Source organism: Teleopsis dalmanni, chromosome 1 (genome assembly GCF_002237135.1).
Source record: "Teleopsis dalmanni isolate 2A chromosome 1, ASM223713v2, whole genome shotgun sequence".
Classification (NCBI taxonomy): Eukaryota; Metazoa; Arthropoda; class Insecta; order Diptera; family Diopsidae; genus Teleopsis; species Teleopsis dalmanni.
In genome coordinates, this window is record NC_051846.1 from 126,671,495 (window position 1) to 126,695,185 (window position 23,691).

Below are 23,691 nucleotides of genomic sequence, written 5' to 3' on the forward strand. Positions count from 1 at the left end.
ACAAAATTACCTTAAAACTAACTTAACTAATTTTACTATCAACGTTAAAATAATATGTTATCTGTTATCACTAATTTTAGTGAACTATATTATTTTTAATTACATTTCAAACAAGGTTCAAAAAACGACGCAAGTCCAGGCACTTGTGATTTTTTCTTCTATTGTCTTTAGCAATACATTTTTATTATCATAATTAGATACGGATAATTAGATATTTAAAAATGTTACAATGTTAGCTATTATAGGATATTTTTTACCCATGTTTTTTCTTAGTTCATAATTCGGAGAATTTGAACGATAACAGACTTATAATAACAATAAATTGATCATTATAATAAATAAGTGTTCATGCTTAAACAATAATTCACATAAAATATTTATTTTAAATGTATTATAAAGTTTTTTTAGAAACTGAACTCTTATATTCACAATTTAAAAGTATTGTCCGGTAATATATCCCTTTAATTATTGCAACTAAATTTATTTCAAAAACAACAATATTTGTTTAAACCAATTTTCTATTTTTTTAAACCTATTTTTATTTATTTATTAATGATTTCTTTCATTTTACGCATTGAAAGAAATCACTTTGCAAAATTTGCAAAGTGAATTAATCATTTGCAGTTTTTTGTAAAGTTTTGCAGTTTACTTTTGCAAAGCGCAAAGTAAAAAGTGTTGGTGCAACAGAAACTGCAAAGAAAGCAGTTTTTTGTCAAATATTTCACTTTTCTTTTCATACTTTACTTTTCATTGAAAAGTACTTTGGTGCAACGCTTTGCATTTTTTGAGTGTTTTCAAAACTTTGCATAACTCAATTCTCAAATTAATGCTTTATGTTCTCAATGAGAGAAAAATGCTCAAAAACTCATAAAAATTTGCAAAGTGAAAAGTGAAAAGTGTTGGTGCAACAGGGCCCAGATTCCCCTTAAGCTTTGCCAGGACTTGGTCGACTCCATGCCACGTAGATGCGAAGCTGTAATAGCCAATAAAGGATATTCAACTAAATATTAGGGCATTATTAAAATGTTGTTTAATATCATTAAGTTTATTTATGAATTATCTTAAATTTTTTGATTCTTTTTGTTAACACTGCTATTTCACTGAACATCACAATTTATCGATTTTATTTTATTATTTATCAATATTCGAAAAATACTGAATAAATTAAAGGAAAAAATTTATAAGTTATGTGAAAATAAACACATTTAGCAAATATAAAAAAATGTTGTGCCAAAATGGTCCTTATAATAAGATTAAACAATCTAAAAAGAGCAGGTCATCTGCACTGCTATTTCAATGAACACAGCTGTATATGTATATATTTATACATGCATACATATAAAATGGTATTACTATGGACACAAATTCGAACTTTAATTAAGCCGATCTTATTTTTATAAGACGAGCTGCCTACCTATCTACCTATGATAATAATTGACACTGCTGATAGAGCAATACACCGTAAAGGACAACATGTCATGATTAACTTTAAACTTAAGAATGTTGGGTCCAGCACAAATAAAACAGCGCGTTCGGTCAAGAGCTAACTGCCACCGCCCAATACAATATTTTAAGTAAGCTCTAAAAAGCAGGGAATTTTTATGTTGCAATTATTGACCTACGTATGGCACATCGCTGTCGCTAACAACTGTGGGACCGACATTCCTTTTCGAATTGTAGAATTGAATGCTAAACAGCCGAAAGTCGTCAAGAAAGCGAAGATGCAAGGGGCCGATAAAAAGGTCCGTTCAGTAATGAACAGTCAATTTAGGTCCTCCTATAGGTCAACCTGAAGACAAGTCACAGTTACAGACTCGGACATTTCTTACAAACGTTATTTCAGATATTGGAACGTAGCAACAAAAATTTTGACACTAACGTCAAATATAAAAGGTGCACAGCTTCCATAGCTAGTTTAAAGTCGGTTCACCTCACTCAGATCACTACAACACCATCAACCCGGCTGTACCACATATTTCAGCTAAACCAGAAGAACAGAAATCATCTAAGGGCCTATATTTTTCTCCTGAGTCACTACAGTAGCCAACGAAAGTCACGTGAATGTCGTGATCAATTCACTTTCCAACAAAGATTTGCAATTATTTTAGGTTATGCTTTGCTACTTTATCCCATGTTTGTGTTATGTCGGCGCAAATGTTGTGTCGTGTAAAAATATTATATTTTCATTTTATGAACTACGGCAAACTTTTCAAAGCGTACAATATAACAAAATTATACAGATATTGCAATCATTGGATATAGACAAGAATGATATTGCCGTTATTCAAAATTTTTATTCGAATCACACTGCAAAAGTCAAGTTTGGACAAGTGATATTAGTATTTGGCAAATGTTGTTGTATCTTTACTTTTGCTCGATGTGTATTTTGATAGTTATTTCTAGAGCTCCCGACGAGTAGTAAAAGAGTATAAAAATAAAACGTATAATAATAAATTATAAAAGATATTTACAGATACGGGAAATAATAAGAGATCAATATCATGAGACAAGACAAAATTTATGTTTCTAAATAATAATCGAATGTCCTGATCAAAATGCATAATAATCATGATTTATTTTACAATTGAAATCAGTCCTTATTAAGCATTATTGTACAAAATATTCAGTAAAATGTGTTTGTTTTTTTTAGGTTTCGTCAAATATTTTACAATGATATCGTTATGGAGAGTTAAAAGATTTGTCATATGATCAGTAACAAACAAGTCATTCTTTGTGCACCAATTTATTAATATATTAGCGATTTCAATCGTTTCAGAATGAGACACATTTGGTGTAATATTGAAGACGTAATCTTAAATGTGTAAATGAAGAGCACCCTGTTGCGGGGGAACAGTATGATATTCATCGAAACGACAATGAGAGTAGTAGTTATCGGTTGACTCACATCGGAACAAAACGTCGAACGCCGTAATTCACGATATTGACATTTATTTAAATATTTTAATCTTTAATAATTCAACACAAATAAAACAGTATAATAATTAAGTGTTTGTAATATTTACTTTACAAAAGTTATTTGAAGTATCATTATCGGTATTAAACTCATATTCAGATCCATCTTGAACTTGCATTTTTGAATGCATTTCATAAAATAAAGAATAAAGAAATAAAAAATTCGTGTTATCTACCAAAATGTTGGCATTTAAAATTTAAATTAATTATTTTTTCGTTCCTTCTTTTTGACCTCCATAATATAATAATAATAATATAATAATAATATTAAGACATTTATGCATTGTTTGCGCTAGTTTGCTTAGGCTGTGAATGCGCATTTTGGGAATTCCTCTTTTATTTTCTTTGAAGCAAAGTACGAACAATAACACTTATCAACTTACTAATTTGTAAAAAAGAAACAGAGAGGAGAATTTGCTCAAAAGTTAGAGCCAAAAGTTTTAATTTAAGAGCTTTTAGTGAGTACAATGTATTGAAATTTTTTAGTTCTAATTTCTGGACAGTTCGAATTTGTAAGATTTCTAATTTGTAAGCCTCTGTTGTATTTAGGATGCCAAATGATAAATAAGATAGCGAAGATACAAATTAAAATAAAATCAAGATGACATTTACACAAAAGAAAATATTGGAAAGTTGACAAATTAATATACTATTAAAAATAAAGATATTGAAATGGTATTATGGTCAATAACGAAAGGAATATAAACAGTACAAAAAATAAAACGTGAGATCCAGTTTTTGTGTAATATTCTATAATAGTCAAATGTGCAAAAGTGTAAGCTTATGAGCATCGATATATCAAAGGTCTTGTAGACATTTGCGCAAAATCTGTGCAATAATTTAAAAATCAAAATTGTATAACTAAAAATTTCACGTGGTTTCATTATCATATTATTTATTAAACCGGCACGTTAAAGTGATAATCACCTGTTTTCTTAATTGCACAATGCAAAAATCGCCTTTGATCATACTTATACAATAATTTTTATAATATTATATTTACCATATATGTCGTCTTAACAATTACAACTCTGTCAAAGAGTTTAATTGGTTTAGGTGATTTATACATTAACGGTAGCGTCACATCTGGCTTTATTAGTAAGTGTGGCTTTACATATGCTTTAATTTCTTTGAATGGATGATTCTAAAAAATATGATTTAGTTTTATTTTTCATATTTGTTTAATTTGTTCAAACCTTTATATCATTTATGATTCGAATAACCATTTCAACAGAACCTTTTTCTGCAACTTCAGATCCACATACTATTCTATCTGATGTATTATGATCTTGAGATTTTATCCATGTCACAATCTTTTCAATATAATGTTCTCCCAAATTATCCGGAAATATGTCCGACTCAAATATTAATCCGTTTTTGTCTGATAATAAATTTAAATATTCAAAAACCTGGGGATATTGAATAAAATAATTTTTAACAAGCTCGATTGCTTTTGATGAATAATGCCATTGGTTTCTCAAACAGCGTGCATATCCAATCCGTTCTTCTTGCTAAATTAAAAAATATTTATTAATTTATAAATTTTTTAATTCAAAAGCATATTGTACTTGTTTCGGGAATTTTAATTGTAGACCAATATTTAATTTAGGCACGTTTTCTAGATTCTTATTTCTTCTTACACCTGCTACAACCAAAACAGTACCAGTTATACGACCTAAACACTTTGGACTTATTCCTATGATAGATGATGCGTTATATGAATTTACATAATTTTCTTTTAAACCATTATGGAGTTCTATTGCTTCAGTAAAATCTGGATATTTGTAAGATAGAATCCTTACTACATATTTAATTAGAAAATACAAGCAAACCACAAAAAATTATACCATTATTTACTTAAAAATTTTTATTCTATTACTTACAACATATACGCCCATTTATATAAGCTGTCATAGGATCTATTACTTCACCTGCACATGCATGATATTTGTTTCCTAAATAAAATGTTAATGTGCCTACAGGAAAAAATTCCTCTATTTTTTGTACGCCAATGTTTTTGTTTTGTATTAGTGATATTTCAGGAACAACACACTATAGAATATAATTATATAACTATACTTACGGGAAAAAAGTTTTGTATTAATATATATTATACCTGAACAGGATAGTTGGTTGTTAAAGGGCTCCATACGTCATTTTGAACTATTTTTCCCATAGCGCCGCATATATATGCTTTACCAACATAAGCATGTACTTGCATCATAACATCATAGTCCTCAAGCTCGATACCCATACGCATTAACAAACTATTAGGAATATTTATATTTAATATATTAGTAACTTCTTATTACAACAAATAATTAATAAAACGTAACTGTTCCTGTGTTGACTTAACATTTAGTTGGAATTGTTTTGGATCATTTTCTTTAATTCCAGTTTTACTTATAATTACATCATTATTAAATACAGTTGCTACTGTTGATTTCATTAAATGTGGCCATCCTATATATACAGTTTGCCCTAAGAATTTTTCTGCTACTTTATAAACGTCATCAAATTCATTCCGTTTTTGTGGTTTTAAAATTAAATTATCGCCACGACTAGGTTGATCGAAAACTTTAACACGTTGAGGTTTAAATTCAAACTAAAATAAATGTCATTATTGATCACTAAAAAACTACAATAAAGGATAAATACCTTATAATTTAAGTGTTTCATGGTTGGAAAACCAGGGAAGAACACGTTATTTGATGCATTTGATGATTTTGTACAAACTGTATCACTAGATGATATAGCAATCTCATGTGACCAAACTTCTTTCTCAAAACAAAACACTTTTTGAATTGCCTCCATTGTATATATACCAGATATTTTTCCCTGTGCTGATGAAGTATAATCATATTTCAGCATAGGACCAAATTTATTACGTTCAATTTCTTGTGGTGTTAAGTTAACACTACAAGGTTTCATAGCATTAATTAAAAGTTTCTAAATAAAATAAATTAAATTTTTGATTTATTTTGTGTCAACAACTGGCCGCTAAGTTATTGTATTAATACCTCATCTATAAACGGTATAAGCACTATGGATTCCCATTCATGTTTCTTGCCATTAAGATCTGTATCAAAAGTTTTAGGATAAAAATGTATAATTTCACTATTGGAATTTGTCATTAAATCTTGGTATGCCAATGGTAGTAATTGTTTGCTTGCAGCAGGTAAAACAGCCAGTAACTTTAGATTTTAAGACTAAAGTAATTAATTGTAGAACAAAAGGATATATTATTTTTACCTGTTCATATGGGAAAAATGGTTCACCTATATTAAATTCAATTTTAAAATCTTTAAAATCCTTAAGGTCGCTAATAAAAGGCGCATAATGGTGAGGATAATACCAGTCCCATGATTGAACACCACGGTAATAATAATCTAAATTCCATTGTAAAGCTGTTATATACCGGTAAGCATACTCCCGCTTTTGCTGACTAAAAACAAAATCTTAGAAATTACTAGTACTTTAGAATTTCGTTTAGAAATACCTAGTTATATTATTTTGATTTAGTTTTTCCATATAATAGTTTCGTTTATGCATTTCAAATTCTTCGGCTATATGTTGCGGTTCATCCAGTGAACAATCACTGTCATCTAAAAACTTTAGATACAAATTATGGTAATATTATTCATAGCCATAGGTGTATATATAAACACAATGTAAAAGTATTTAAATTATTAGCTTATTAGAATTATATTAGAATAATGGCAAATAAAACAAACAATAGTTTTGTCATTATGAATTTATAGAATTATGACTACAATATTTAATATTAAACAAATAAATATAAACACAATAAAAGAAAACAAAGAAGTAAACGCACATTTGGCACAGCAACCAACTTGAGTCTAAAAGAAGAATAAAAAGAATAGCAGCAGTATGTAGGATTCAGGATTCAGCTACCGTGAAGAAGAATAAAGTAGCCATTCTTTCACTGAAAGGGCGTTATGCTTAGAATCGTTGTCTTGTTGGAAAATCCAATGGTGCCCAAGAACTTATTTGTTCACAGAAGACCGTAAATATTGTCACCAAATGCTCTTACATTGATGTTGATCTATTATTCCATCAATGTAAGCCAAATTCCCAACAGCCGCTGCTCAAACTAAATTCCTAGTTTGAGTGGCGGTGTTAGGTTTGCACCAGACTGTTATACAACCATCACTTTTAAACAAATTGAATTTGTATTCATCAGTGAAAAGTACAGTTTTCCAAAATTCCACGTCTTTTTTTTTGTATTTATTTGCAAATTCCAATCTAAGCCGTTTATTTATTTTACTTATTAGTGGCTTCTTTCGTGGAACTCTTGTAATATGATATGGGTATGAGACCAAATATAGCACACAACGTAAAAGTATTCCAAATAATTTTAACGTAAATATTGACACAGTTCTATTTTAAATGAAAATAACAATAAATTATTTTCAAGCAATATGAGACTTTATTTTGTCATTGCTTTGATGACAAATAAATGAGCCGCACATTGCACCATATGGCCAACTCCTGATAAGACGACTCTTTTACTAGCAGTCCGGCATTTCTGCTCAGTCGTTGTCAGTTGGAAACATGAAGCTCCGTCAGCCAAGCTGAATCGACAGTCAAAGATCTAACTTATGCGCGAGGTGGAGTACCTAATCAGGCACTCAACCGACCCGCATTGGTTGGTAAAAGGACCATTGGTCGGCGAGTTACATTCTCATACCTCTTGCATACCTTAGTATGCATTTTATTTATGTTTGTATAGACATGCATATTTTCATAAATATCGTATTAACGCGAATATGCATGTTGATCTAAATATTAAGCTGTCTACTATAGCGTTATCTAGGTAATGCTATTGCAAAGACAGCAAGCATCAAATTCGGTACCCAGGTGCAAAAATCTGCTGAGTTAGATATTTTGCATTTCAGGGTTAACTGAATTTGATTATGTTTCTAGACTTAAGGTATTGTTTAAGAAATATTTTTAATTTAGTCTTAAGATTCAATTCAATAAAGAAACATATAACTTAAATTTTGTGTCTTTATTAAATATAATTGGCGTGGTGAACAACCTTTAGCGGCTGATAACCAAAAGAGAACGCAAACTGGATCAGGGGTTAGAAAAGGCGGACAACCCATACAGGATGTCAACCAATCAAAACCCATAGGTCACAAGGTTGGGGTCAAACAAGGTGGATAACTAGTAACGGTTGTTAACCAAGTGGGACACCAAACTAGGGCAGCGGACCATCTACCTAGCACAAATATGGCTGCAAATAAGCAGAATTACGGCAAGCGGGCAGTAAGAGACGCAAAAGATGGCCTTGCTCATAAGAGCTCCTATGCCCATTTCGCTGGGACGGATCCTAATATGGGTATCATCGATTCAAGAGTCGAAGGACCTCTTGGCGTGAAACACTTAGTTGCCATTAAACCATCTTTGTTGAACGCCGTGGAGTCCCTAGATGGTGGAATTGGTGACATAGGGTTTTGTTAACAACGCTCGCCTTGAGGATGGGTACATTAACATTAATGTAAGAACCAACAATCAAAGGCATGGCTAACCAGCACGGTAACTAAGTTCGAAGGCTTTTGGCCTGAAGCTAAGCTGACGGCTGATACGCTAACAGCGTTGCGCAACGAAAGCAGAATACTTATTTTTGTCTACGACTCTACTGTAGGCAAGGAAAGTATTCTTAGCAGGCTGCAGAAGCACAAAAGCTGTGTTAAGGACACTTCGAAGCGGAGGGTTACTAACTTCAGCAAGTTTGGCGAAGCGAGCAGTGCTGGTGTCATGCTCACAGTGTGATGCCCCAAACAAGACGCTGAGGCGATTAAGACCGCAGGGGCAGGCTCAACTGCGGTCTAGATCAAGCCAAAGTGAAATTTTAAAGGGATGCACGACGCGCATGCGAGCAAGCCTCTGGTATGGAGCTAACGGGTCTATGTAGACCGTTAGGGCGGTGGGTGGTCCCATACCAGAAAACCATAAAGGTTGAACAACTGAATATTCATCACAGTAAAGCAGCATCAGCAATGATCCTACGACACTTTGATGAAGAAAAGTTGGACATTTTTAGTTGAATTGTTAAAAATGCTATTAAGGGACTCAGTACATCAGTTGCCACGCTGTTGTTTCCACAGACAGCTGGAAAAATATGGACATGCATTATGGTGAGAAAGGTGATACACTGCATCCAATTCCCGCATCTATGCTCACCAGATCTTATTACGTAAGAGTAGAGTGATGCAAACACCTTTATCATGGCGTCAGCCTATCTCCCATATGACTCTGCTGAGCCGCCTCCCGGTCAGGAGGTAATCAGACTGATGGAGTATTGTAGGACGAAAAAACTAGAAATTGTCATAGGATGCGATGCGAACGCACACAACATTGTGTGGGGTAGCAGCGATAGTAACAACAGAGGGGAATCTTTCCTCGAGTTTGTTGAAAAATACAATCTGATGATTGTAAACAGGGGGTTAAAACCTACCTTCGTTGACGCACGTAGGTTAGAAGTTATTGACTTAACCCTGGAGAGTCGCTGACAGGCTAACAATGTCGGATCATCGTGCAATACATTTTGAAATACTCTGTCATCCAAAACGCACTAATAGTCAGAGGCTAGTAAGAATTTTCGAGAATACGAATCATGCAACGTACTTGACGTGGTTGAAGGAATTATTACAAAACAGGCTGCTGAGGAAACTGAAGACCACATGGAATGTAGAGACAGAAGTCAAAGCAATTACTGCTGCGATGATTAATGCATTCGAAAATGGTTGTCCCCAAACCAGCATTACAGAAAAGTCGTCTACACCCTGGTGAAGTCAGGACCTTGCTATCATAAAAAAGAAGATTAGGAAAGCTTTTAATAAATACATGAGAGAGAAGAACTCAATATCATGGGATATGGAGAGAGTCAAGGGTGACCTTTCTACCAAAGCCAGGAAAGAAGGATTACACAGAAGCAAAGTCATTCATGCCTGTTAGCCTTACCTCTTTCATGCTTAAAGCTACGGATAAGGTAATTGTGGACTACCTAAAAGGCACCATACTAATGAAATATCCTTTAAGCATATGTCAACATGCCTATAGAGCGGGGAGATCCACAGAGACTGCCCTGCACGAGGTCGTAAGCTTTGATAAATTAAAATCTGCTCTAACTGACCGAGAAGTCGGTTCACTTATTATTGGATGGATAGATTTCATGCTAAGGCAAAGAGCAGTAAATCTACAAAATGGAAGACATAGACTGAGAGGTAGAGCAGTCAGAGGCTGCCCACTGGGAGGGGTGCTTTCACCATTTCTGTGGAACATGACCATAGACTCTCTACTTCAACAGCTTGACTTCAAAGGCATACAAACAATTGGGTATGCGGACGATATAGCACTGATGGTGACGGCAAGTTCCTAGACACCATTAGAAATGTAATGACAGGTGCTCTCAAATGCGTCAAAAAATGGTGTAGGAAAAAGGCTGACCATCAATGCGACGAAATCAGACGCTATCCTCTTCACGAGGAAGAGAAATCTGTCAATGGAGCCCTTACAACTTTTCGATAATAACATTCGCATATCAAAGTCGGTGAAGTATCTAGGTGTCATCGTAGATAATAAACTGACTTGGAATGAACATGTGGATGAAAAGATCAGAAAAGCGAAGAGGGTCCTATTTCAATGTAAGAGAGTCAGCGGAAGACGATGGGGGATATCCCCAAAATTGATGCACTGGATCTATACGATGATGGTCAGACCTATTATAACATATGCGTCAGTTGTCACCCAAAAGACAATAAAAGTGAAATTAGATAGGGTCCAGTGACTAGCCTGTGTTGGAATAACAAGCGCTATGCGCACTACACCAACACCGGCGTTAGATGCGATGCTAGTTTTGCTTCCGTTGGATTTAGATATAAAGAAAATGGCGGCACTGGCAGCAATTCGCATGAATCGGTGCTCCACGTGGAACAACTTCGGAAAATTGGTGGGACATCGGAAAATTCTTGACCTCGTCCAGACCGCGGTCAAGGAAACACAGATGCCATTTGAGACTATGAGAGCTTATGAGACAGAAGTGTCCTATAGAATACTGATAGTAGACGGCCTTCTACATAATGAATGTAACGGGAATGACATCTGCATCTTTACCGATTGGTCCTTGATGGATGGCATAGCTGGTGCTGGGGTTTACTCGAAAAAGCTATATCTAACGTGCACTATACATCTAGGAATATATGTTTCCGTCTATTAGGCGGAACTTATGGCCGTCTCATATGCTCAGTATCACCTATTGGATTGTCAGGTGTGTCAGAAAAAGATTCTGATAGCGCTAGACAATCATGCAGTTATCAAAAGCATGCAAAAGACATAGATAGCTAACAGCTTAGTTCAAGAATGTGTAACCAAGCTCATGGAATGTGCTCATGAAAATGAGGTAACGGTTATGCGGGTTAAGGAACACATCGGTATTGAGCAAAACGAGAAGGCAGATGAACTTGCAAAGCAATGATCAAGATATAACTTTTGCAGCCCAGAACCCAGAATACCATTGGGCTACAACATGATGACAGCCTATGTCTATAAATGGATAACCTTACTTCATCTCAATAGATGGACAAGTTGAGCACTTGTAGATAGACCAAACTCTTGTTCCCGAAACCGTGGGTCACGGAAGCGACTAAAATGCTTAGCTATCAGCGGAGCACCCTAAGCTGACTGACCTCACTAATTACTGGAAATGGCAACTTCAAGTATCACCTCAAAAAAATAACTCTTGCTGAGGACGACACTTGCAGACTTTGTCTAGAAGAAAAGGAAACAGCGGTGCATATATTGTGCAAATGCCCAGCACTGGCAAGTAGGAGGAAGACTGTCTTGGGACACTATTGGGATGGTGATGACTTGGCAGGAAACCTCAAGCTAAATGAGCTGCTTGCATTAACAAAAGATCTAGTTACGCGAACGGTAGCCACCTCAGCCTTAACTCAATAACAACATCCGAGAATCGAAGGACGAAAAAGGACCCAAGTGCTTTCGTGGTCTACTTCGACTTATCCTTCACTTGTTGGCCACTTGTTGGACAGTGCGCTGTCCCAACGTCCCACCATATATATATTGTAATATTATATTTATTTGCTATATAATAGTGTAATAAAGATCTGGCAGGATCTTTATGTAATAAATTGGTTACTCCCAATTTTTAATAAAGTATATAATTTTCTTATGTAAGATATATTCATAATATCTATCATACTATTCTAACATATGTTATATATTGCTTATGTATTTTACTTATGCATATTATGATAAGAACTATTCATACGGTATTACATTTCTCTAAAGGAATTTATGCTACTACCGTACAATGACTACACATGATTAAACGTTTGACTCGCGCATCATGTTACAAGTGCACAATCATAACGGCGTGAGTCAAACAAAATTTAAAAGTGTAATATGATCAAAGTCAAAACGACAAAGCGACAAATGCGTATTCAATAAATTATGTCACAATTATTTTGTTACTTTATGCAATCACTTGTCATATTAAACAATGATGTAGGTCATGGGCACTACAATATACTAAAAGTATTTGAATTGAAAAATCAAACAAAAAATCGTTATTATATTCGAAACTATATTTAGTTTTATGTGCGCATAATATAAAACTATATAAACAAACAAAATTCCTTTTAATCGATAATTTAAAACAAAAAACATAAAAAGTAGAACAAGTGCCTCAAGAACTGAAACATCATGTAGCATTAATTACTGTTGTAATTATAATATGTATTAGTTATGTACTTTATAGAATCAATAAATATTTTAAAAATGACGTACATGAGCATGCTCACCAGCATCAAATGTCTAATGTTTAAAAATACGAAACAGGGTTTGAATTGCTTGCTGAGAAGTAGCAAAAGCAAGCAAATTTTGACTATTGCTTAAATATTGATCAGTCAATTTTTGTCAAACGACTAATTGCTAATGCATTGCATATTAAAATGAAATAAGAATATGCATTAGCAACAGTAAAAAACGCAAACTGGTTTCATTTTGATTGCTTGCTAATAGGCGATTTTACATGTTTAACTATTATGCATTTGGAATATATGCAACGTTCTTGCTTATGCGTTAGCAGCTTGTGTTTTGCTATAATCGAATGTGTATGGATTTCTTCTTTTTGTTTTTGATTGAAGGCAATGTGTATAGACAACTTTCTTGTTAGTTTTGTGCATTGAATAAAGTTATGCAAAATTGTAAGCAATGTATGTGTGTACAATTTGTATGCAAATAATATAATTATTGAATATGTGATATTTATTACAACCCCTGCCAACCCCTTTTGAATCAACTTCTCCAACTCTTTTTCTCCGTAATTTTTTTTAGTCAATAAACACACTTTATCTTAACAGGTTATGGGCCCAGCACCCTTCCACTGCGAGCTGTGTTTGTTAAAATAAAATCTTTTTTACTGCTAATTTTTTTTTTTTTAAAAACGGTACTCCAGTTTAGTTTTTTTTTTTACGTGCTCTTTTTCTTAGTAATTGTCGCGTTTTTTTGATTAAAAATTTTATTTTATATATAAATACTGAAATACTGAATACTGAAACAAACTTAAACAATGGCATCGGAAGGTGAAATTAGAATTGAAAAACTAATGGACAGTTCGCAATGGCTTACGTGGAAATTCGAAATGGTTCAAATTTTGGAAACAGGAGATATGTATGCCGTGGTGACTGGGACTGAACTACTATAGGAGGATAAAAAATTATTACGGCAGAAAATTAATGCAAGGGCTCGTCGCACTATATGCCTGTCACTAGGTAAACAACCTTTGCTGCAAATACTTCATTGTGTGACTGCAGCAGATATGTAGGACACACTAGAAAGGGTATACGAACAAACGTCAAGATCAAACGTATTATTTTTGCTGCAGAAATATTATAGTTATAATAAAGACCCGGAGGACGACTTTGCAACTTTTTTATCCAAACTAACGGAAATAGTGCAGCATTTTCGCGATCAAGGTGAAAGTATTTCTCATTCGATGATAATTGCAAAGGTGTTAATGTCTTTCTTCTTCTTTGTTCCGTTAAATTACAGTGGAGCATAGGGCCTCAACAATTCCTCTGAACCGTATTCTATTTGGAGCAGCCGTGCAGATGTCGTTTCATGAGTAGCGAGCTGATGTTAATTCGGCATCAATTGTCCTTCGCCATGTTCTTGAAGGGCGCCAGGTCGGCGACTACCCTGTGGGTTCCATTTTAGGGTCTGCTTAGCGATACAGGAATTCGACTTGCGTATTGTATGTCCTATCCATTGCCATTTTCGACTTTTGATTTCGCTCTCGACGCTTTGCATATTTGCTCTTTTTCACAATTCTGCATTGGAGATACGTTCTGACCACCATATTTTGAGTATGCGTTTTAGACATTTGTTTATGAAGACTTGGGTTCGTGAGTTGATCGATCTAGTAAACTTCCATGTTTCGCACCCATACACAAGTACGAATACGACATTTGATTGGAATATTCGAAGTTTTGTTCTGACGCTTAGTTGATTTGACCTCCAAGTGCTTTGTAGTTGTCCAAACGCAGACTTAGTTTTATTTATACGAGCCGCAACCTCTTCTTCTGCTCCGCTTACGGTGATTACGCTGCCCAAGTATGTACAGGATAACGACATTTATATTTATGTTCTCAACAGTTATCAAAGAATCGTGACAGCGCAGTATCCACTGGACATGACAACCGTTTTAGACGTGTTTATTTCCAAACCTGCTACCCGGGCATTACGATTTAGGCTGTCTACATTACGTTGGAGATCACTGTTTCTGTGACTCAGCAGACACGCATCGTCCGCATATTTGAGATCTTCTAGATGGTGAATAGGTGTCCACTGTATACCATGGTGTCCATGAAGCGAGTTTCTTAAAATTATTTCATCCAGAGCTAGAATGAAAAGCCCCGGTGAAAGGAGACAGCCTTGCCGAACTCCTGTACTCACGTCAAATACGTCAGACAGCACTCCGTCGTGCAAAACTCTGCATTTAAATTCAATGTACATGGACTTGATGATGTTAAGTATTTTTAGTGGCATGCCCTTTTGACGTAAAGCAGCCCATATAAAACGTCTGTTCAAACTATTAAAGGCTTTTTTAAAGTATATAAATGCTGCATACACGGAAGACCTAAATTTATTGCATTGTTCAAACACGATTCGGACAGTATTGATTAAGTCGACACAAGATCGATTTCGTCTAAAACCATATTGATGCTCACGAAGAAATTTTTCTGTTACCCTCGAGATTCGTGATAGTAAAGTCGAAGTGAGTATTTTGCTAGGCCCGGGTAGTAGGATCCATCACCCTTTTTCGGAATCTTAACGAGCACACCTTCATTCCAAGAAAGTGGTACTGCTTCGTTTTCCCAGATTCTCTGCAGAATAGGAAGCCATATAGATGCTGATAATTCTGGATCGCCCTTCAATAGTTCAGGATTGACGTTGTCACTGCCTGTTGGTTTTAAGTAGTTTTATGGCGGCGATACTTCAGATCTTGTTGGTTGGTGAATTATTGTCTTTACTAGCGCAATACAATCATTTTTATAGTGCATGGGAGTCGGTACGAGCTGAGGACCACATTCTAAACACCTTACGAGCACAGCTTATGGCAAAAGAAATAAGAATGGGTGCGCAGGAAAAGATAAAATCAGAAGCTCTCTTGGCAAAACAGCAATATCGACCATCAACTAAAGGGCAACAAAATAAAACCGTGAAAACAAATGCCAAAACCAAGGATGTTTTAAGTGTGGTGACAAAGGCTATTTTAAGTGGAATTATATATACTTCAAAAAGGCTGGACCAAATGTGAATCCCTCTAGAAGCTATGAAGCTTTGATGTGTGGTACAAATGCTAACTGCAACGGACACAATTGGGTTGGACTCAGGAGCAACAGATCACATGTGTCATATACAGGAGTGGTTTGAGAATTTCAGAAACTACAATGAAATAGTCGGGTTGGCGATGGACTTGCTATTAAAGCGGCAGGAATAGGAGATATTGTCGTCAACGAGGGCATTAGATCGAGGTTACAAATTTCATTCTGACAGTAATACTTGTAAATTTGTCAGAAAAGATGAAAGTACTGTTGCAGTGGGGGTTCGAAGAGAAAAGTTATTTAATATGCTAATTAAGGTTCAAGAATGCAACTTTTTAAATGTAGCAGTTGCCGAGAACTTTCCTTTGCAAATATGGCATGACAGAATGGGTCACCAAAATGCAACACATGTGAAGAAAATTCTGAATAAGAACAATATTGGCTTTGTGTATAAGGAATTTACATGCGAGAGATGCATTATAGGTAAGCAGCACAGAAGTTACTTTAAATCACGTCAAGTGAGGTCGTCAAGCTGCGGTAAACTGTGTTTCGCAGAGGTGTGTGATCCATTACAAGTAAAATCTATCGGTGGTGCCAGGTATTTCCTATAAACTAAAGATGACTATTTTCATTTTCGTTTTGTTTATTTCTTGAAAGAGAAATCTGAAATGCCATTAAAAGTTTCTTGATGCAAGCAGAGAAAGTTGATCAAGAATATAAAACGCATGCTTACGGATAATGGTTTAGAATTTAAAAATGATGAATTTTTCAAAATATTTGCAAAATTTAGTGTAAAGCATGAAAAGACGGTGCTGAACGTGAGATGTGAACGGTAATGAAGCTATGGCGCACAATGATTTATGCTAATGACATGGATTTGAAATTTTGGGCTGAGGCAGTGAATACCGTAGTTTACGTATTAAATCGTACATGAACTAGTACGGTAAACGAAAAGACACCATATGCGTTGTGGTATAGACAACAGGCAAATATAAATCATCTGCGCAATTTTGGTGAAGAAGTTTATGTGCACATACCTAAAGAAAAATGCCGTAAACTGGATGCAAAAGCCTGAAAAGGTATTTTAATTGGTTATGCAGACAACAGCAGAGCTCTCAGGGTGTAGAACACTAAGTCGCGAAAAATAAAAATTTCGTGCGATATTTATTTTTTACCTGAAATAACAACTCTCAATGATCAGTCATCTCTAGATATAGTTCGCTAAAACACAGCTGTGAATGTGAATCAAAATCTGATAAAAACAAAACGTAAATGAAGATGTGGAATAATGAAGAGATATCAGAGGAAAATGTATTTTATGATACTCTCAACAATGATGAGAATACCTGAAGTAAATATGACCGACACGATTGACAGTTTATATATTCTACATTTTGTCTACATTTCATTACCTAGGATTGCTTAAACTAATACAAAACATACTAGATTATAACACTTCTCCGCCCTTAATTTTTGATAATGAAATGTAATGGTATGTGTTGAAATTAATGAATGCAAAATGAAAATACTATGTGTGAAAAGTTATATGAAAATGAAATTAAGTTTTCCTAAAATCGTCGGTTTCAAATCGATTTACATCCTTCCGAATACGTCCACTTTTTCAAAGTTGAACTACTTCGGTAAAATGTTCTTCAGTAGGCATTAATGTTGATTGGCTAGATGAAGGCAGTGTTGCATTGACAATATTGAGAGCGAATTCAAAAATTGGTTGTGAAGAGAGGTTAGAACTGCTTCTAGTTTTAAGCTAATTAGCGTGACGTTTGATGTAGCCAAAAGATGTGTTCACTCGGTAAACCACTTTATCAAGTTGTTTCACAATTACTCCTTTTATCCATTTTTCTCCTCTTGCGTAGTTTCGAGCGAAGACAGATTGCTTGAGACTGAATTTCATTTTTCGCTTCGAAGTTTCAAGGTGCTTCCTAGGCGATTCAAACAGTGGACTCAACTTTTCCATGTAAAAGTTCAGCAGGTGATTTACCTTCAGCATTCGGCATTGCACGATATGTTGCAAGGTATTTTGATACAGCGAATTTGAGAGACAATCCATCGTCAATGTTTTTCTTAACAGCAGTTTTAAAAGATCTGACGAATCGTTCGGCTAACCCGTTTGAGGCTGCATGAAATGGCGCTGTTGTTATATGTTTGATTCCAAGTTTTAAGCAAAAATATTTTAATGCTTCAGCTGTTAATTGCAAACCATTGGCACTTATGATGGTTTCTAGTATATCTTCCAGAAAATATTGAAGATTATGCTGATATGGTGTCAAATATATCAATTTTGCACACAATTGCAATTTTGCACACATCACAATTTTCAGTTAATTCTGCAATGCCTTTGTCAATATTAGTCCACCAGACATGTTGTCGAGCTAGCTGTTTTATTTTCGATGATTTCCCATCATGAAAAAGTTTAAGAACTTTCTGCTTAAGGGAGACTGGAATAACAACACGATTGTACTCCGTCTGGAGGTAAACCAAATTGTTGTTTAGCATTAAAGCAAAGCGATGATTGAAAAATGATCGAAGATCAGCATCTTGTGGCATTAGCTTTTCAGGCCAACCGTTTGTAACGAGAAAATAAACTCAGCGAATAATTGGGACATTTTTGGCTTGTTGACGACTAATTTTAGCGTCGATAAGTGTTTTAAATTCATTCATGTTAAAACAGGATTCTTCGTGATCAAAAGTTTTATCTTCACCAACGGGTAAACGAGATAAAGCATCGGCATTACCATGATCAGTAGTTTTACGATACCGTTCATCATACTGATAAGCCATTAGTATAATAGCCCATCGCTGTAAAGGATGTGACGTCATCGACGGCAACTGATGAATTGGATTAAAAATGCTAACAAGAGATTTGTGGTCAGTAACCAAGGTGAATCTTCTTCCGTATAAATATTGATGGAAACGCTTGACTCCAAAAACGATAGCTAGCCCTTCCTTCTCTATCTGACTATATCGTCGTTGATGAATGTCGAGAGTTTTAGATGCAAAAGCAATAGGCCTTTCTGTACCGTCAACGTACGTATGCGAGAGCCCGACTCCTATGCCATAGGAGGAGGCATCTGTTGCTAGAACCAACGGTAAGTGTTCCTGAGAGCTATAAATGCTTGTTGTTCTGCTGAACCCCACGTGAATTTCACATTTTTCCGGCGCAGCCTGTTGATTGGCGCGCATAATAACACTTCGTTCAATAATGTGTGTGACTGACACATAGATGGCGGCACTAATACTAAATAAATATTTTTTTTCGAAAGTGGCAACCTTTTTAGGCTTACTGTCAAAATCATATGTTAATCCGACCATTTGTTTACAAGTTACAGTGCTTTAAGTGACGCTACTTTTGAGTTTTCAAAAAAAAATGAATTCAAAGCAATTCCGTGTGCTGATTTATCATTGTTTTTTAATGAAAAAAAATACTGTTCAATGCCAGGAATGGCTTGAAAAACATTATTCGGACTCTGCTCCATCAAAAAGAAGCATTTGTTATTGGTATGCCGAATTCAAACGTGGTCGTACAGACACCGATGACATTCCATCTACTGGACGGCCAAATGACGCTGTTATTCCGGAAAACGTTGAAAAAACACTGAAAATCATTATGTCCGACCGTAAAGTGAAAGTGAGGGAGATTGCTGACATTCTACAGATATCAGCAGGCAGTGTACACACCATAATACACGAACATTTGGGTATGAAAAAGGTGTTTTCCAAATGGGTGCCGCGTTTGCTCACACCGGAGCAAAAACAACAACGAATCGATGATTCAAAGAGCTGTTTGGACATGTTTACGCGCAATAAGTCGGAGTTTTTGCGTCGGTACATCACGATGGATGAAACATGGATCCACCATTTCACTCCAGAGTCAAATCGGCAGTCTGCTGAGTGGCATGCAGCCGGTGAAAGCCGCCCAAAGCGACCAAAGACGCAGCAGTTGGCTGGCAAGGTTATGGCGTCTGTATTTTGGGATGCGCATGGAATAATATTCATCGACTATCTCCAGAAGGGGAAGACCATCAACAGCGACTATTATATAGCGTTATTGGAGCGTTTGAAAGACGAAATCGCAAAGAAACGGCCTCATATGGCGAAGAAAACAGTTTTGTTCCACCAAGACAATGCACCGTGTCACAAGTCGATGAAAACGATGGCAAAATTGAACAAATTGAGCTACGAATTGCTGCCGCACCCACCATATTCTCCAGATCTGGCCCCCAGCAAATACTGGCTCTTCGCAGACCTTAAAAAGATGCTCCGTGGTAAGAGATTTGGCTCAAATGATGAAGTAAACGCCGAAACTAACGCCTATTTTGAAGGCAAAAAAAAATCGTTTTACAAAGGCGGTATCGAAAGATTGCAAAAGCGTTGGAATGATTGTATCTCCCTAAAAAGGGACTATGTTGATGAATAAAAACGAATTTTGGCAAAAAAAATGTGTTTTAATTAGTTAGTCACACATATTATTGAACGAAGTGTTAGCGAAAAATTAAGTATAAAATTATGGTAGTAGTTTAGGTTTTTGACTGCTTTTAGTCCTGACTCATCTGGCAGCCCCTTGCGGGTAAGGGATCTAGAATATTCCCGCAGTAGTTATGCTTGTCGTAAAAGGCGTTTAAAATTCCGGTGCCAATCCGGTACTTGTGTAGGATGTACGTATGGTAGAGAGTGAGCACGGCACTTGCGCCATCTGACCAGAGATGATCCGATCTGGTACTATAGGGATCAGTGACCCGCAGCTTTGGCTGTACTGACCCAAACTCACGCGGGAAGAATTACAAACATTATGGTGCAATCGGCGTGGAGTTGCGTATTCATCACCAGGTGCTACAGCCCACATTGTAGCAGAGATTTTAGATAGGCCTCGCATTAAACCAAGATGGAAGTAATAACCTACACACATTTCTTCATTGGTACCTGCCGAAGTTAATTCCAAGGGGGCGCTTATTGACGCATTGTATCAAGACGTTTGCTTTTGAGTAAAGTGATGTTAAGCCTCCACGGCAGGGAATCACGTAAAACACATAGAGACTTCTGACTCATCTGGCAATATGACTTTTGCACTAATTTGACGCCCGAGATATTCGATTTTATCGATTTACATTTTTCTTGCTTGCACCTGATACCATTTTGTTGCAAAATTCCAAGTACTTGTTATAGGCGGGACTATCAGCTTTTCACGCTAGTACAATTGGCGAAGCCCATTGAGAAAAGTTCACAGGTTTCCAGTTACCCACATTTGTCAATCGATTGACTTCTTTCTTGTAAAATGATATTTGCGAAAATGGAATTTGTCGGCTTTTACAAAATTTCGGATGTGCATTTGGCTTTAAAAAAACACTGATCTTAAAGTTTTTTATTGTGCCAATAATTATACAGCTCGCTAATTTTCAGTAATGTTACAAATTTGCTGAATCTCAAACCCGAATTCTTCGAATAAATCGAAACCGAATAAATTGTTACAGTTTTCGACATCCACGACAACGATTACCACTTCCTTTTCTTTTCTGCCACATTTGATAGCTACGCAAAGTTCACCAAGCACTGGAATTTCATTTTTGCCAAAGCCAAATAAGGTTTTTGAACAATTTCGCAACTTTGGGCAATTTAGTTTTTTGAATGTTCGCTTATTTATAAGAGAAACTGTTGCACCCGAATCCATTTGAAAAGACACAATTTTATTACAAATTTTCAAGTCAATATAATTCTTATTGCTTTCAGTTTTCACAATTTCTGTCAAACTGTTAATTGTTTTAACAGTACCAATGTTGTTTCTTTTACGGCGGTAATCTTTCTTTTTGTTTTCGTCACTTGAATTGCGTTTGTTGCTCTTGTTTTACTTTGACATGCACACTGGCGCAATATGACCAATTTTGCATATTGCATACAGCATTTCTAAATTTGCAGTTTTCTCTTGCATGAGAGTTTCCACAGCCAGAACATGATTTGAATTTTACTTTATTATTGTAATTGTTGGAAACACGCGTTTTTTTTTATAATTGTACCAACTGAATTAACAGGCATTGAGTTTTCGATCGTTTGTTCTTTAATTGTTGTCGCCGTTTTAGTGGTTGTTTCGTACAAATCTGCAATCTGCAAACATCAGCAAGTGTCGGTTGGGGCTTTTGGAACAAGCCGTGCGCACAGCATCGTGCGGTGTACCTATAATAATTTGGTCACGAATCATATCATCTACGAAATTGTGCAAACAATTCTGGGCTGACCACGAGAAGTTACACTCTCTTGCCAATCCGCGGAGATCGGCTACCCACTCTCTGTACGATTGATGCGGCTTCATTTCCCTTTTGAAAAAATCGTAACGCGCAGCGACCACATGTCGTTTCGACTGAAAATGATATGTTAGCTTTGTTTGAACAAATGTTCTTGTAATTTCGTGTTATCGAAAAGATTTTTTAGAAGCTCGAAATTTTCTGTGCCAATCCAAGACAAAAAATTTTTGTTTTTACTGCACTGGACTGAATATGCTAAAAAATGTTGGTTAAGTTGCTCCAAGTACGATTGACGGGTTTGCTGCTCTTTCGAAAATTTGTGAAATACTAGAACAATGTTGTGATTCCTTTCAGATACACCGGTAGTACCTTGTTTTTAGAACAGTGACTCCATCCATTTACGTTGTTGTTTCAGCAAATTTTTTGAGAACTCTTGCTGTTCTTTAAGCAATTGCTTATAAATTTCGCTTTCGCCCGGCATAATTGTTTATTAAATATCAAACGGCACGCAATAAGTGTGAAATCGATTGAATAATTGCAGTTTTTTATTTTCGTCGCCAACTGAAGTAAATATGACCGACACGATTGACTATTTATATTTGACTGAATTTTGTTTACATTTCATTATTTAGGATTGTTTAAACTAATACAAAACATACTATGTTTATGCTTTTAAATAAACTATGTTTTACCAGCGTTATGTCGGCACCACCATCAATTAAACACTTAAATTTTTTGTTGTCAATTCTAACCAATTTTAATTTTTCCATCTCTAAAGTACAATGAACACTTTTAGCTCCTAGATTGGTTTCTAAGCAATTTTTTGCGATATGGCCTGATTTGTTACATTTAAAACATTTTTGCTTTTCTGTGCATTCACGTCGTTTATGTTCTTTTGAGCCGCAATTGTAGCAATGCTCCTTTTTTACTTCTTTGTTTTTCCCGTACTTTTCATTCATCGGTTTCATTTTACTTATGCGTTGGTAAATTTCTATTTGCTCTTTTAACTCCAAATAATTTTTTGCAGCGTATAACGTCATTTTATTTTCTGGCCTTCCTTTGATTCCGTCAACAATATATTGAATCACGAATTTTTGTTCAACTGATCCAGTTGCACCGATGTTTCGCATGTGTGAAATATATTCATGGGCGCTTTCACTGTCTTTCTTCTTTCTTTCTCGTAGTTGATTGTGAACTTCTATACTTGAATAAGTATGTGTAAATTCCGTTAGCATCTCAGCCTTAAATGTACTGTAATTTTTTGTTGTTAGTGTTTACATAAAAAGTTTTGCTACTTTGGTTATCTTATTTCTTGCAAACACTAATTTTTGTGTGTCTGACCACTTATATGCATCTGCCAATTCTTCCAAATTTTCGAACCACTTTTCTACTGACATTCCTGCTTCGCCATGAAAACATGGAATCATATTACAAATATTTATAAGAAAATTATCATAGAAAGCTGAGTAGTGAGCATTAATTTAAGGGTGGTTTTGCATAGTTTCATTGTTCATCCTTTTTTTTTTTTTTTTGAAGGAATGTGCATACATTTCTTTTTTTTTTGGTTTTATTTGACTTGTTGTACCTTTGCT

The 23,691-nt window shown here is 35.4% G+C and overlaps 2 protein-coding genes across 2 annotated transcripts; both read right to left on the minus strand.

The window, feature by feature from the left end:
• Positions 1 to 3,941: 3,941 nt before the first annotated feature.
• On the minus strand, positions 3,942 to 18,175 carry LOC119665992 (5'-3' exoribonuclease 1-like). Its single transcript, XM_038075254.1, has 11 exons — positions 17,804 to 18,175; positions 6,473 to 6,585; positions 6,226 to 6,418; positions 5,994 to 6,167; positions 5,632 to 5,922; positions 5,310 to 5,578; positions 5,090 to 5,240; positions 4,857 to 5,025; positions 4,542 to 4,774; positions 4,170 to 4,484; positions 3,942 to 4,117 (listed from the first exon to the last, which is right to left on the minus strand). The coding sequence occupies exons 1-11, from the start codon at positions 18,173 to 18,175 to the stop codon at positions 3,959 to 3,961; spliced, it is 2,439 nt and encodes an 812-aa protein (XP_037931182.1). The 3' UTR covers positions 3,942 to 3,958.
• A 3,077-nt stretch (positions 18,176 to 21,252) lies between these two features.
• LOC119665993 lies at positions 21,253 to 23,482 on the minus strand. Its single transcript, XM_038075255.1, has 2 exons — positions 22,852 to 23,482; positions 21,253 to 21,465 (listed from the first exon to the last, which is right to left on the minus strand). Exons 1-2 carry the CDS (start codon positions 23,332 to 23,334, stop codon positions 21,253 to 21,255), a joined length of 696 nt encoding a protein of 231 aa, XP_037931183.1. The 5' UTR covers positions 23,335 to 23,482.
• Between the last annotated feature and the right edge of the window lie 209 nt (positions 23,483 to 23,691).